This window comes from Barbus barbus (assembly GCF_936440315.1).
Source record: "Barbus barbus genome assembly, chromosome: 49".
In the NCBI taxonomy this organism is placed as follows: Eukaryota; Metazoa; Chordata; class Actinopteri; order Cypriniformes; family Cyprinidae; genus Barbus; species Barbus barbus.
Window position 1 is genome coordinate 6,648,038 of NC_136727.1, and position 16,698 is coordinate 6,664,735.

Below are 16,698 nucleotides of genomic sequence, written 5' to 3' on the forward strand. Positions count from 1 at the left end.
TATATGACAACCATAATTAAATGTTTTTATTCTGAATGATTCTTCAGTGGAAATTACTCCAAATAATAATAAAATAAGTCTTTGGGAACTTTTATCTAAATGAAATACTTGCTCCGCCTCCTTTTCAAATGTTATCATCAACCCCTCCCCTCCAATCGCTCACCTCCATTCTGAAACATAACACCTGCTTTTCACAACCCAATCATGGATACAATCAAGTCATATTTCCTGTTCTCTCTCTCTGCAAATTGTCATATGACTGTTAAGCTAAATGCATTACGAATGCTGTTTTAAGTAGTCCTTAGGAAAGGAAACAAGGAGTGAATGTATGAAGGAGAAACAGAGCAAAGGAAGGAGGAAGTGAAAGAGCCCCACTGGTAACATCACCCACTTTATTTGCCTCACTACATTGTGCTCGTCTGTGGCTGAACAAGACCATTCGTGCTGGATCAGTACTGCACCAGAGCCGTTTGATTGGTCATGGTCCACAGACTGGAGACAGTCAAGTGTTTGTTTGTCTGCCAGAGTGATTCGCATGTGTGCGCACACAAATGATTCTGTAATCTCTTTGTTGTCTGGTTAAATAATTAGCCCTGAAAGCAAAAGAGTGGCTTCAAACGTTTGATTCTCCATCCTCTACGAAGGGCTGAAGGCCATGTTTGGGTACAGCTTCTGAGCTTTGAAGCCACCTGATCTTCTAACTCTTGGGAACGTTTTGTCTAAAACCGCAGCAAAGAACCACCGATATAAACCCGGTCTGTTAAAATCCGCCACACTGCCTGCGTCCCGCTATAATTCAACGTATCTGTGTTGTGTACTTTCCATTCCCTGAATCCTGGATGCTAAAGGACAGTGGTTTGGAGGGTGAAGGGCACTGGCTGTGTCCACAAGGCTCAGCTGACTTCCTGTCCCCAATCCCTGTCCACTGAGTTGGCGCCGGACATTAGGGTCGCAGCGACTCAGTGGGGGTCACGAGGTTCGTATACCACAGGTCAGATGAAGTACTCTTTCCTGCTGTCTCTCATGGCACTGTGTAGGTCCAACTCAGCCCGGTATCTGAGTTCTGGCCTGGGCTGGTGATCTTTCTCCTTGACGGAGGCCATCTGCCGAGTACGCTCGTGTCGATGGCGGTACAGGAAGCGGGTCATCACGGCCACAGCGCAGAGGGTAATGAGCACTACTGCTGCTATCAAACCTATGAGAGACAGAATAAGTAAGTGGCACTTGTGCTGATGCACAAAGGCAAAATATTTGCTCATTCACATTTTGCAACTGGTTCAAGTTGGTCACATAGATTCGATGCATTGACCAACAGAAAGCTGCTTAGTTTGAATGCAACTTCTACAATTGGTCATAGGTGCAGTCACATTTAACAATGTTTTCACAGGCAAAATGCATTATTTCAGTAGCAATCCACACAATTAGGAATTTCGCAGGAAGGTGAAAGATTTTCCCACACAGACTGGACACGAGTATTTGCCATGTTGACCAACAAAAAGCTGCTTGGTTTGAAAGTAACTCATGAGTTATGGTTTATAAATAGCTACACTATTGACATTTGAAATTTTGCCAATGTGACCACACCTTTAAGTAATCTTTTGCACCTTCAAGACACTTTACCAAAAATATTCATAAAAAAGGCTTGATTTTACAGCACATTCGCCTTAAAAGATGGAGCAGGAACACAGCACTTACCTCCAATTACACACATACAGTCTTGACTCAGATGTAAGATCGCCATTTCTCACGAGTTATGCTTTATAAATAGCTACACTATTAACGATGGACCTTTTTTGCCCCTGAATTTTTTTGCTAATGGGACCACACCTTTAATGCCATCTTTTGCACCTTCAAGAGACCTTACCAAAAGTTGACAAGATATATTTGTGAGATATTTGAAGAGTTCAGATGCAAAAGCCTCTAAGTGCCATCTGAAATTTTCTTCTAAAATGAGCATTTTCATCAGGCTCCTATGTTTAGGGTCAGTAATTTTACTCTAATAGCAATGTATAGGTCCTTTTCTATGTAAATAAAGTGAAATAACTAAACCTAAAATGAGCATTTGTATCAGGCTCCTATATTTATAAGAACATTTTAGACGGCACTTAGAGGCTTTTGCATCTGAACTCTTCATTTGTAAAAGGTTTGATTTAATTATTTATTTTTATTTTTTAATTAAAAAATGGAGCAGCACCTACCTCCAATTACAGCGGAGTCACTTTGGGCAGCATTCGTAAGTTTTTTTCCTCTACTTCCTGTGTCTACATGATCTGTGAATAAAGTTTATTGTTTGTACACTGATTCCATTCATTTAGCCATTTCTTGAAAACATAAGATGGTATATTAACCAACCTGACAAAGATCTGGATGAAGACTTATCGGCCAGCTCTCCGCAATTTGACTCTACCAGGTTACCGAGAACATTGACCAACGAGCTGCCTCGATTCAATATGGCTGCCTTGAGAGGAGCCAAATGGTTGAACTGAACTGAAGACAGACAGCCAATGAAACCTCTTGATCCAGCCTGAAGAACCTCCTCATCTACACCAGCTCGACCTGACAGAGGCAAGAGGACCAAACCTCAGGAAGTTCTTATTTGCCAAATAAATAGTGCTAAACTAAAGTAGTGTATTTAGTGCTAAATGAAGGATTCTTGCCCATCAAACTATCTCAAGGTGGCTTGGTGTGGTGAATTAAGTCAGTTAAACACAAGATCGCACACCCACAGCTTTAATCTTGGAGTTTAATTAAACCGCCTACCTGTGACTTTCCCCAATGTCAAAGACCTTATCGTGATCAACTCTTTGTCCGTGGACAGGCTGTATTTCAGATTGGTATCTTTATCAATCTAAGAAGGAGAAGGATGCAGAGAGAAAGAGAGATGCGGCGTGACATTCGCAAGATTCTACAAATATTTTATTGGTGTGAGACAAAAGCTGCCACGTGTTAATCTGCACCACTGCGTGAAGAATACTGATGACATCCTTGAGTTTAAGCACTGCTCATAAAGTCTGTGCTACCGGTGTACAAAACTTCAATGTATCATATCATCAGCCATGCACATCAGGGTACTTTATTTAACCGAAAAAAGTCTGATCTAAATCAATTGAGAGGAATGCAATTAATGATGCTACAACTTTCCCTCAGCAACAACAGAACTGAATTATGAAACACGAGTGGAACAAAATTTATATGTAAATCGTTTGTAAAAGCATTCTTATTAAAATGTATGCATTCATTAATTTCTATGTAATTTATTTTGTAAAACCATTCTTATGTAAACTGTCTCAAGAATATAATGTGTTTTCGAACCATTCTTAATTAAAGTGCAACATTTATTTCGAATTTATGCAAATCCAATTTTACATAATTTGTCACAAAAATGTGGCCTATACATTAATGTTTGCAAAATGTAAAAATGTGTCACAAAATACAAACTTTAATTTAATTTCTGTGTAGTTTATTCGCAATACTGCTCGTACACAAATTGTTTCATAAATGTGATTCACACCTTTGACTGAACTTCTATGTAATTTGTTCGTAAAACTATTTGTATGTAAATTGTTGCATGAATGCAACAAACATCTTCAATTGAATTTCAGTGTCATTTTTTTTCTATTAAAACTATTTGTACATACATTGTTGTATGAAAGCTTTAACTGAATTTCTGGGCAATTTGTTGGAAAACCATACTTACGTAAATTGTTGCATCCCTGCAACATACATATTCAAAATTGTTCATAAAACATTTTTATGTACGTTGCCTTTGTTAGGGACAGTAAACGATTAAGAAATTTGTTCTGCTCATGTTATATGCAAAACTTACCTGGACATACATGTCCCTTCCTTCTCTATGGATCTGGATTCTGTGGAGCTCTCCGTTGGCCAAATTAACGGATGTTGGTGTAAAGATGTCAGGCTCTTTCTCTGTGTTCAGCCGATACCAAATCTGCAAACTCCCTGTGGGACGCCAATGAGACGCAAGAAACGCAGGGAATTTGAGACATAAGTAAGACAGAATCAAGTCAGCACAACACATTGAATGGCTCATTTCCTTCCCCACTGATGAGGTTAATTGCTAGCTTGACCGCTGTTTTGAAATACGAGGAACACAGAAAAGGATGCTGCTCTCCAATCATCACCATCACCATCATTTCAGTAATCATCTACTGACAGTTTGAAGGTAATCAAAAAACAGCTTTGATTGGCCAATACAGCACTGTGATTTGGCACATGCCGTAACAGGACAAAATCTTCAATAAAAATGAAATATACAATTTTCCTGCTGCATTCAGTATTGTCATTGTTATTATCCTCTGATGATATACAATTCTAGACTTTATTTGAACACAATTTAGCCAATACCTATTATAAAAAACTATTTTAGGACCCTTTTTTGCATTCTCATTACCATAATATTCCTTTAAAAGGTGGTTTTAATTTTCATATATATTATACGTTTAAATTTTAATTAGCATATATTTAAGGCAGTCCAAAAAAAGGACACTACTCTGCTACTATACAAACTATAATAATTAACATTATACTATACAATATACATGAAAGTAATGAGTTTTTTTTTTTTTTGCATTAATAATGATACTTTCTCCCACAATAATGAAAGGGAAAAATGTGCTTATTTTGTTTTATTAAAATATAATATATATATATATATATATATATATATATATATATATATATATATATATATATATATATGTATGACATTAATATTGAAAATATTACATATTTACATTTTGATTAGCATAAAATCACAAAGTCCATACAATAAAAATAAGAATGGGCTTTTTGAATTACCCATAATGGTAACACTTTAGAATAGGGAACACTTATTAACTATTAACTATGACTTTTCCCTCAATAAATTCCTAATTTGCTGCTTATTAATAGTTAGTAAGGTAGTTGTTAAGTTTAGGTATTGGGTAGGATTAGGGATGTAGAATAAGGCATTAATATGTGCATAATTACTACTAATAAATGGCTAATATTCTATTAATATGCATGCTAATTAGCAACTAGTTAAGAGACCCTAAAATAAAATGTTACCATGATAATTAATATACTAATACAAAATACATACATGTAATTTTTGCATTAATAATTAGACTTTTTGCATGAGTGAAAAATGTGCTTATTTATTTTCTCTTTTTTAATGAGAATGTGGGTTTTCTGCATTAGTTATGATTTTTTTTCTGCATAATAATGAGAAGTGAAATATTTATTTTTAAAAATAATATAAATATAATGTATCATTTTTATTATTTTGGGATGATGTACTGTATGACCAAAACATGTTCTAAAAATATTTTGAGAGAATCACCCAAATTTAAGTAAAAAAAAAAAAAAGCAATAGCAAAAAAAAAAAAAAATGTAAAATTATGTTAGTACCATTGTGAGCCAAAATAATGGCCATGTACTGTTGATGATAGGTGTTGACTGTCAGAAGCATGGCAGGCATTTGAGTTGTGAGGAAACTGAAGGCGATGCTCTCTCGTGAATTGCTGCTTTGGGCGAAGATAGCCGAGGACTGACGGCTCTGGTTGCGCATCACAGAAAACGGTTCCTGGAAGGTATAGGTCACTGAGGACCCGCTTTCAAAGGACATGGAAACTTCTGGAAAGGAAGAAAGCACAAAAGCATGAAAATGTTGGTGCAAACGCTTGTGGGCAGATCATAGACAGTGATTGGCCGTGTTTTTGTTTTCCTATCAGCATATTACTGTGCTGTCGAACACCAAGGACACGGCGCTGAATGGACAGAGTGGAAAATGCAGAGGAAATGAATCATTTAAACTTATGCAAAATTATGCTTGGACTGAAACCGACCCCTGGGCATCACATGGTGTTCATTTACTCATAATATTATCAGAATAGAAACACCATCCCTCTAGAGTCCAATAAAGAAAACGCAAAGCCAAGAACGGCGTCTCATTCACAGAGCGTTGAATGGCTCGGCTGTCTGACATATCAGAGGATCAAATGTGATAAAGGCTTATTGACAGCAGAGAGGTTTAGCATTGAGCGTGTTGAGCAGGGAGTGTCCGCTGGGATTGGTCAGGTTGCAACCCTTTGAGCGAAATTCATCCAAACAACTGCGGTTCACGGTCATGGACACGAGTCATGCCGAGACAGCGAGACAGACAGAGAATAGCAGAACTGCACTGAATATCTCATGTTTTATCCAGCTCAGCTTTGATCAGGTGCAATCTGCGGGCACAATGCAGTCTTCAGAAATCAAGGTTGCCGAGCTCTTAAACGTCCTCCTTCTGGAACGCTCTTTGATATGCAGTAGAGGATTTAGGAGGATAAAGTTGAAACAAACTATTTTTGATGAGGAACTGTTCCCTTGAACTGCAAGAAAATCTAAAACCACCTGTGTCAGTCACAGACAGATGTGTTGGTCAATTATCGGGCAGTTAGCATCTTATTTTAGTTATGAATATCTCAGCTGTTTAAGACAATTTATTGTGTAGATCTTGGTATGATGTTAAACACTGAGCAACCTGCTTTTAAGATATTATAACTGGCGGTTGAAAAACAAGTGCAAAAATGCTGTATAATATAAAAAACAGAAAGCTTTGCGAGGAAGTTTTGTTAGCACTAGTACAACAAAATTAAGTGCAAATGCTTTTTCTTTACTTATTTTCTTTACTGAAATATTTTCTTATTTTTGTGAGAGTTCTGTACATGGAAAAGACATACTGTGAGCCTCAAACACCAGCTTTCCTCCTTCTTATGTAAATCTTGTGCATGCAAAAGACCACTGAAAAATAGGCGAATCAGAACATAACACCGACTGTGATGTTACAGTCAGGATCACTAATATGTACGCCCCCAACATCTGAATATACCTGCCCATGTTCTATGCTAGCTGCCAGCCGAACCTATACAGCCGAATCATCAGAAGTTCTGCAGGTATTGTGAAGAAACAAGTGAGGACAACAGCGGAAATGGCAGATCATGGAAATACATGTTTTGTTCCAGGCTGTGCAGGGGATATGAAGTGCAGGGATGGGTTGGTGTCTGTATTCAGAAAGGCACGGAAAGCAAGTAACGCGTTCTAATAAAATGACATGGTTAGCTGCTAGCGGTAGCCTGTTACATTATAGTACATAAGATTTCAGTTACCACATAAACAGAGTAAGGAGAAAAGACTGAGGATGATGGGGAATGATTTACAGATCCTGAGCACCACTGACAAGCATCTGATCTTGTAAAATGTGTGGTAAGCACTGCCGCTCCATAGTATAAGCAGTGTACGAGCAATTGCGTATTTAGAAAGTGAAACTAAAAAGCGATTGTGCATTTGAAAACAGTTTCAATGCCCCGCATATTAATAGCGGCTCCCTGATGCCCGCATTTTATTTACAGTCTAATTACCCAACAATATAACTGCGCGAGAAAGTATTGAAATATATATTTTCCCTGTGTTTCTTTCCTGCTGTGTGAGCTACTGAAATGAGCCGCACTGTGGAACAGCCAATCAGAGCAGAGCTCAACATTATTATTCATGACCCTTCCAAATAAGATAATAACAGACCATTTCATTCTAGGGACAAATACTAGGGTTTTAAATGGACATGTAAAACCGTTTCTGGAGATTTTTTGCCCTTACCTAAGCCACATACCTTCTATGTACATATCAGAGAACAATTTAAAATATTGTATCAATGCATTCTATGGCACCTTTAATTCTACAGTCAACAGTCACTATGAAAATGTATTATGAATATTAGCAATTCATTTAAAACAAGATTCTATCATTGACACCATCAATTTGAAAAGTCAGTGCTTAAAGAAAATTTGACAGAAAATAATCTTTCTGTATTTTACATTGTTGTTGTTGACCAATAATATTTCAGAAACCAAGTGTACAGTCAATACAAACAAATTCAATATTACTGCAAAAGATTTATTGCCAATATTAATGCACCTGTCTTGCAATTGGGTCCTCCATAGGCCGAATGTGTGCAATCACAAACGTAGCCACTGCTCTTCTCTATACATTTCCCCCTGTTGTGACACAAGCTGTTTTGGCTGCTGCAGTGACCCGGACACCCCGAACTGACTCCTGGGGTCATTTTAGCCCGCTCCTCAAGGTCAAGTGTAATCCCGTTGATGTTTAATGACCTGATGCACCCTAGAAATCCTCTCTGTCTGGATGCTGTGCCTCCTGCACAGACAAAAAGGTAGTTATTTTAAAAAGAAAGCTTTGTTAGCACTAGTACAACAAAATTAAATGTAAAAACAAAACAAAACAAAGCTTTGGTAGCAATAGTATAAAAAGATTAAAAGCAAAAATAATAAAGCTTTGTTAGTGGCTAGTACAACAATTTAACAACACAAAAAGTCAGGAAGATTCTTTAACACCAATACAACAAATTTAAGTGCAAAAAACAAAGCTTTGTTAGCACTAGAGCAACAATATAAGCACAAAAATACAGAACGCTTTGTTAGCAGCTTGTACAGCAATATTAAGCATGAAAAAGACAGAAAACATTCTTAGCACTAGTGCAACAAAATCAAGCAAAGAATGACAAAGCTTGTCTAGCACTAGTACAACAAAATTAAGTGCAGAAAGACAGAAATCTTCATTAGCATTACTGCAACAAATTAAGCACAGTGTCTTGAATCAGGTCCATGGACTTCCATTTGCTCACCACCAGAGGTAATCCGCTCACCACATGGACTCTTGCACTACATTACTGCTGCACTTCACCATCGGACTACAGTTCCCATCATTCATTGCACTGATGACACACAGCTGATTCCAATCACACACTCACACCTGAGAACTATTACACAATCACACACCCTACTTAAACCATGGACGTCCTTGCACAGATCGCTGAGTTTTGTCTAGCACTTATCATTGCTGATAGCTACCTTACGGAGCCTTTCATAGTTTCCTAGTCTAGTCTAGTCTAGCCTAGCCTAGCCTAGCCTGTTTACCCGTGTTTGGATTATTGCTTGTGTACCTGGATTATCTCGCTGCCTAGCCCCTTTGGATATTGTTCACTGATCGATGAACCACGCATGCTTTTGGTATACTCTTGTGTCTTGCCCTCAACTTGTTTGTCTACTGATGTTTGACCCTGCCTGTGTTTTACCAGTCTGCAATTGGATCCTCATGCCTCATGTCTCGTCGGTTCCATTACACACAGAAAGACAGAACACTTCATTAGCACTAGTGCAAAAAAACAATACAACGCTTTGTTAGCGCTAATAAAACAAAATTAAATGTTAAAATACGATCTTTGTTAGTGGCTAGTAAAACAAAATGAAGCACAAAAAGACAGGAAGCTTTAACACTAATACGAAAAAATAAAGCTTTGTTAGAACTAGTGCAACAAATTTAATTGCAAAAAGACAGAAAGGTTTGTTAGAGGCTAGTTCAACAAAATTAAGACCAAAAATATCAGAAGGCTTAGTTAACAGCTAACACAACAAAATTAAATGCAAAAACAACAGAATGCTTCATTAATGCTACTACAACAAAATTAAGCGCAAAAAGACAGAACGCTTCGTTAACGTTAGTACAACAAAATTACGCGCAGAACGATAGGAACCTTCATAGTGCTAGTACAAAAAATTAAGCACAGAAAGACAGAAAATGTCATTAGCAATAGTGCAACAAAATTAAGCACAAACAAAAAAAGCTTTGGTAGCGTTAGTACAACAAAATTAAGCACAGAAAGATGGAAACTCTCATAGTGCTAGAACAACTAAATTAAGTGCAGAAAGACAGAAAACGTCATTATTGCAACAAAATCAAGTGCAAAAAACAAAGCTTTGGTAGGGCTTTTTTTAAAGAAATCAAACAGTAAATGAATATATATATATTTTTTTTTTAGAATAGAATTAGAATAGAGAGTGCTAGAGTTAGAGGGTCAAATAAAGATGGAAGAGTTTTTAGCCGATTCTTGCAGATGGATAAGGACTCAGGTGCTCAGATTGAGTTGGGCAGGTCATTCCACCAGGAGAGAACATTTAATTGTTAGAAGGCTGTTAGAAGCTGGTACAACAAAATTGCGTGCAAAAAAGACGAAAAGCTTTGTTAGTGCTAGTACATCAAAATTACATGCAAAAATGACAAGAGGCTTTGTTATCGCTAGTACATCAAAATTAAGCGCAAAAAACACAGGAAGCTTTGTTAGCACTAGTATACCATAATTTAGCATAAAAGAGACAGAAATATTTATTAGAGCTAATCTAAAACCTAAAATTAAATATGGAAATGAATTTAATATTGAAGTAATTAGCATGTAAACTCTATTAGCAGCATCTTTGTGGAGGTACAGGGATATTATTCTCTCACGCCCCGCTGGCACAGAGCTGTCACTCAAGGCGGTGCCTACCAATGAACAGCTGGCTGTTGAGCTGAAGGTGGGTGTGGCCTTCAGACGGGGCCTCCAGGAAACGCAAGGGCAGCTGGTCCACCTGCAGCGACGCCTCCTTCACATTCCTCTCCGCTCGGACATAATGCCACTGCTTGTCGTTCAGCGGCACGTGAGACTTTACCGTCAGAACCACCGGGCCGTTACCCACATCAAACGTGAAGGTCACAACGGAGGGTGCTGCGGGATTCAGAACAAAACACACAAATCACTACATATGCAACAGGAATTTGTGTATATAATTTATTAGATACTTATTGTCAGGCTAATTGTATTTAATATATACATTTAAAAAATATGTAAAAGTCAGTGTGACATGGAACAACACCTCATTGTAATGCAACTACCTTGTTTACATGGAGCCAATGTATTTTGGCAAATCTTGGTGAAAATAATTATACCTTATACTTGGGGGAAAAATATATAAAAAAATATGAAGGCAGGCAGCATGATGAAGATGAACAGCCTCAGTGAACTGTGTACAATAATTACACAGCTGATGGTTTCAGCGGCACAGTTCACAAAAACTGCTCTTTCCACTCAAACTGACTACATCCTCTCCTCTTTGCTGCAAATACTAATGACACAGCATAAATATGAGGGGCGTTTACCATTTTAATTTCACATTTGTGTTGACAAAGCATTAGACAGATTGGCTGAAGCTCACAAAACCTGTGAGGGAACATGTTCAGATCATGAAAAAAAAAAAAGAAAAAAAAAAAAATGGTCATATGTCATATTAAAAATTTAATCTATTTTAAATAATTTATTAGAAATAATTGTGATTGTTTAAATTAAGTGATCAAATATTACAAATATAAAAATAATTAATATACAAATATATTTTTTATATAAAAATAAAATACAATTATAAAAAAAAAAAAAAAAAAAAAAAAAAAATCACAGAGGAAAAAATGTCATATTTTTCAAACCAACCACATAAATAAATAAATAGCATTCTTAAAGCTGCAGTCCGTAAATTTTCCCTCTTTGTCGCCATCTCTGTTTGAAAACCTGGAATTGCAGCTGCTTGTGAAATTATCTTCTTTGCGTGGGATGTGCTCCGGCACGGCACAAATCTAATGTTTTGAGGTGAATGTGTGGCAATCAGTCACGCACCGGTGTGGATGTTTAGTGTACTTTGCAATCACAGATTATAGCCTATGTCTTGGAATATATAACCCAAATAAGAATTTTAACCGGATATTGCAATCTGAACAAGTAAGTAACAAGTCTGCCACGTTTGTTCTGACCAACTGAGGAAAAAAAGCATTACAATAAATCACGCTACCAATGGTGATTTAATCTACAGATCGGTTAGCTCATATCACATCAAACCATGCAAATTATTATTATTGTTATACTTTATTCTCATATTATTAATGTTAACAACATCAGCATTGTGTGACTATGAGTATAGTGTGTATTAACGTGTAGATTTCAATTTCTGTACAGTCTAATTGTCAAGCCATTCGAATTTCATATTAAGAAATTATTTTTACCCAAAAAGCATATTGAGCTCCCTTCGAACTGGTTTTCTTTAAAATACAAATCCTGTGTAATCCCAGGCTATCTGTAATTAGAAGCACATTTAAAACTGGAATATAATTCAATTTCATTCACGTGTTTCATAAACACATAATCCTTTTTGGATTACAATCCGCCATCAAAATGATACATGTAATTATTCTAGCTGCTGTGAGAAAAGGCTATAAACGATCCACCACCTGCAGGTTCCTCACATGTGATAGCCTAGTAGCCGGTGTCCTGACATTTTATCCTACCCATCAGATTTTCCTACCACGGCTTATCAATATCGCTGTAATATTACTGTAAGGGTAGGTTTAGGGTGTGGTAGGTGTAGACATTAATAAAACATAATTTGACAGTTAGCATTTTTCGTTGTCGAATTGTACTACTCACTGTTTTAATGGGAGGTAGCAAAATCTGACAGGGTAGCACAAATCGACAGAACACTGGGACAACAACAGACGTGACGTAATGACGCAGTGCCATGCTCAAATTTACCGTGAAAACCTACCCGTACCACTCAAATTAGAAAACATCATTATAAGATAACCGTTGTGAATCGGGCTAAAGTAAGGCGATAGTTTTGAACACTTGCTCAAATATTGATTTCGGATCATTTTTAACCAAAACAAGTTACGGACTGCAGCTTTAACACTTCTTAATTTGAAAAGTTAGTTTTTTCACTTTTTTGAAAGTCTAGTTCTTAATATAACAGGTCTCACCACTGAGCTCCACTCTAATGAAATCTTTTGTGCCCAGATTTTCCAGGAAGACTCCGGAGGGAGCCGTGGTTTTGAAATAGAGAGAGATGTCAGCGCTGAGCTCGGCCTGAAGTGTTGGGAAGTGCAGGTAGGACAACTCCTGATAGAAGGAAGCGGCGTTCCACAGAAACCCTGAGGAAAGAGGAGACTGATTATGGTTTTCATTCAAATATTCTTATAATAAGACTTAATTGTGACCTGGAATTTATGGAGTCATTTCAGAAAATTAGCTAATTATATCACTCTTTTATAGCTAAGGCGTGAAGACAAGATCTGATTGCAAGTTCTCGATATACACAATTTTAAGACTGTTAAATATAACACATGGTATTAATAGGACTTATGTGCTAAAAATGCACAATTTAACTACAAAAAAGTTTTAGCATGATCGATTCAGTTATTAAACTGACAGCAACAACTGTTGCTCAAGTAGTAGAAGGCGGCACTAACAATGAGAAGATCATGGATTTGATTCCCAGGATAAGCCTGGATAAAATTATAGATTATAAATTATATATAAATTCACTTTTACATCTGCACTTTTGTGCATTTCTAAAGTGTGATAAAATGAGATACGTATGCTTACGTACTGTCCCCGTAGCAGTGCAGAGATCCCACTCTGTAAATGGCTTCTGACCCGCTTCGGTTTGTGTCTCCTACCAAGATTTCGGTCACTGGTAAGTGCTCTTTGTAGGACAGCACTCCAGTGTCATTCTCCCTGTTCACCAGCAAACAATAGCTGTGTTTACACGGCTGCTCTCACTATCTACAGCTATTGATACTGTCAACATGTGCTGAGATGATATTCAACAGATTACAAACAAACAACACAAAATCTAATATGAAAGAGCACCAGTGTAGAAACAGGCAAACAGTGATGGCTCGTACCATGAGCTGTGGTCAGCGTCACAGTTGCAGAAGTGGTTCATATCGATGCAGTTCTCATCCAGACTGCAGGCGCACTGCTGCACCCCGGGGAGAAATCCACCCCAGTACGTCCTTCTCTCTCCTCCCCGGTCCAGCCACCAGGACAAGGGCGTTCCATCTGGAGCAAACACATTTCAGACAACACATTTCTTTATTTTGCCAGTGACATCTAACACTGCTTGATAACAAAAAACGACTTAGGGATCTGCCAAAGTTATTTTATTAATTACTTACACTTACATGTTTTACGTTAAATCAGACATGAAAACATTACAACATTCATAAAAAAATAGAGAGAAAAAGAGAAAGATGGCTAATTTGAAAAATATGAATAAAATATTGTATTAGATTCAAAAATCAAAATCGACTTTAAACAAACAAGGTCAAAAATACTATAAAATAAAAAAGTAAATTTGACTATATTTGACAAATGCAAATTTAATACTTTGTTACGACTTTCTAATATTAATTCTAGTTTTATACTAATAATAATGCATACATAATATTTATATTTTAATGCTATATCCTATACAATATTCAATAATTTAATAAATAACCTTTGTAATTTAAAAAAAGTGTATATTTTATATCAATTTAATTGTAAATTAAAAAATATTGTAATTAAAAAAATTTATAAAATTAATGATTAATTATTAATTAATTTTTACATTAATATTATAATAATAAAATATTTTATTTTATATTATATATATATTTTGTTTTGTTTTATATATATATATATATATATATATATACAGTTGACAACTGCACATAAGTAAGACCTGAAGGTTTTTGTCACTGTCATTGGATTCCTCTGATCCTTTGAGGTTAAGAGATCTGAAAAGAGTCTAGTCAATGGAGATATTCCCACAAGATCCAGCCCCCATTATTCCACACGTTTAGCCTTTCTACTCCATATCCCCCAGGAAAAATCAGGCCAATCATTGTTCCTTAACTCTACAGCCACCAGAGCGCAAGAACGGGACCCAACTTCAGATCTCATTATGCAAATATCTCTGTGCCCAGCACAAACTGATGAACAATTTCAAGGACTGGCTAGTTTATAAATGTCGCAATTTCCCATCAATTAATATTCTAATTAGATTGGGGTCAAATCAGATTATAGATCTGAACAAATTCCACTTTAGGTAAATTATCCAATGAGCTGAGACATTTTAATCAAGAATAAAGACTTGGAACGTACGCAGAGGAACTGTTCGGATAGTGAACACTGATCATTGACTGATTTTAATAGGAACACAGTATCAACAAATATCAAGTAACACTATTTTCACCGTTGCATTAAGTCATTTAACATTATGACATTAAGCAATGGTCAGTTATATATTATCAGGATTTTCATTGTCAACTAAAACTATTACAAATATTTGTTAACTGGAATAAAGCTGAAATGCAATACTATATAAATATTGGATTAAAAACTTTAAATTGAAATTAGAAGTGTTGCTTTAGCAGCTACTATAACGAGTTTAAGTTGAAGTGCAAAAAACATTTAACTGAATAGAAAAACTAAATTTAACTGGAAATAAAAACTGAAACTAAAACTGAAAAAAAAGAAAGAAACCTAAATAGTAATAAAATAAAATGAGTCTCTAAAATGACTAACTGAAAAAAAAACAACAAAAAACAACAACAACAACAACCTTGAAACCTAAAACTTAACTAAAAATAAATGAAATCCAAATAGTAATAGAAAGACGAAAGCACATAACAAAATAAATAAATTAATTAATTAATAAACATAAAAGCAAAATATTAATAGAAACAAATAAATAAATAAATATTAATAATAATAAAATAATACTGTCTTTTACATAATAGTGTTTACATAATAAAGCGTTGTGAAACGTTATATACTGACTTAAATAGAGAGAGCATAACCTCAATAATACTACTACTAATAATAAATATTAGATATGAAAGGTGCTTTGGATAAAATGATCTGAGACATTAATTAAAATGTAAATGACAATTATATATACATATATAAAAAAATTACATCAAAATTTGCATAATTAAGAAATATAGATGAATATATAATTTATATATTAATATATAATATTATATATTGACATATATAATATATAATATTATATATTAATATGCTGAAATTGTTCACTACCCACCCCATGTGTTGAAGAGGCGGGACTTCCTGCAGAGATAAACAACTTCCTGCTGGCACTGTTCAGACCTGCCCACAAGCGTCCGCAGTTGTTCCAGAGACACACTGTAGTTGAACTTCATCACATGGGGCTTCTGAAGCGACGACCCTTGAACCCTCACCATCTCTGTGCTGTTGTGATTCACTACGGTCCAAACCTTATCATCTGGAAAATACGAAAAACCTGTTTAAAAACCTGAAATAATACATTTGTATTTCAACACTCGCTGAAAATGCTATTTTTGCAGTCAGCATACTGTAGTATCTACCGCACAGCATGTAGTAAGCAGCACATCGCCCATCTTTTCTGCACTATCAAAGTCAATCCTATACTAAACTGAATTCATAGCACTTCATACCTCCCCAGTTCATTCAATCACAAAAGCGAGATGTAATCCAGATAATAACGTACACAAACTTTAATGAGAAAAAAGCGCGACTTCAATTAGCTTTAAAAATAAAGCCGCATAGCAAGTCTCCTCCAACCCAGACTTAAGGCCAATCTTCGCTACACCTTTGACATCAGATTTCATTTATCCGGCAAATACCTCAGCGGGGGGGTCGTGTTTACTCAGCCAGCAGGCACTTAAGTCTGCGTATGCCAAGCGTACAGTAATTTACATTTCATGCGGCATTTCTAATTGAGGTTGGCCGAAGTCAATGGCACTTTATTCTAGTGGATCCTGAGCCAGCAGATGTGTGTGTAAGAGTGCGACGCTTTATCACAATTCTGCAGGAGATGAGTAATATTTCACAGAATACAGCAGCGTGTATAACTGTCCAGCAAAACGGGTCCGATCGCGGTTTACCCGCGGACAGACCCGTCGTTCTGCACCATGGGACCCAGGCAGCCCTGGCAGACAACGCAACATCCATCAGCG

The 16,698-nt window shown here is 36.3% G+C and overlaps 1 protein-coding gene across 1 annotated transcript in view; it reads right to left on the reverse strand.

Annotated features, from left to right (window-relative positions):
• Window positions 1–992: 992 nt before the first annotated feature.
• The window catches only part of LOC306867316 (contactin-associated protein-like 5), a gene marked incomplete at its 3' end in the record, with an annotated part of 65,043 nt that continues 49,337 nt past the window's right edge, over window positions 993–16,698 (reverse strand). The window contains exons 13-24 of the mRNA XM_079412917.1: window positions 15,783–15,983; window positions 13,597–13,753; window positions 13,299–13,426; window positions 12,670–12,840; window positions 10,379–10,597; window positions 7,954–8,193; window positions 5,410–5,634; window positions 3,827–3,960; window positions 2,761–2,848; window positions 2,353–2,556; window positions 2,199–2,270; window positions 993–1,195 (exon numbers count right to left, since the gene is read on the reverse strand). Of these exons, the coding sequence (XP_079269043.1) occupies window positions 993–1,195; window positions 2,199–2,270; window positions 2,353–2,556; window positions 2,761–2,848; window positions 3,827–3,960; window positions 5,410–5,634; window positions 7,954–8,193; window positions 10,379–10,597; window positions 12,670–12,840; window positions 13,299–13,426; window positions 13,597–13,753; window positions 15,783–15,983 (2,042 nt within the window). The remainder of the gene's footprint in view (window positions 1,196–2,198; window positions 2,271–2,352; window positions 2,557–2,760; window positions 2,849–3,826; window positions 3,961–5,409; window positions 5,635–7,953; window positions 8,194–10,378; window positions 10,598–12,669; window positions 12,841–13,298; window positions 13,427–13,596; window positions 13,754–15,782; window positions 15,984–16,698) is intronic.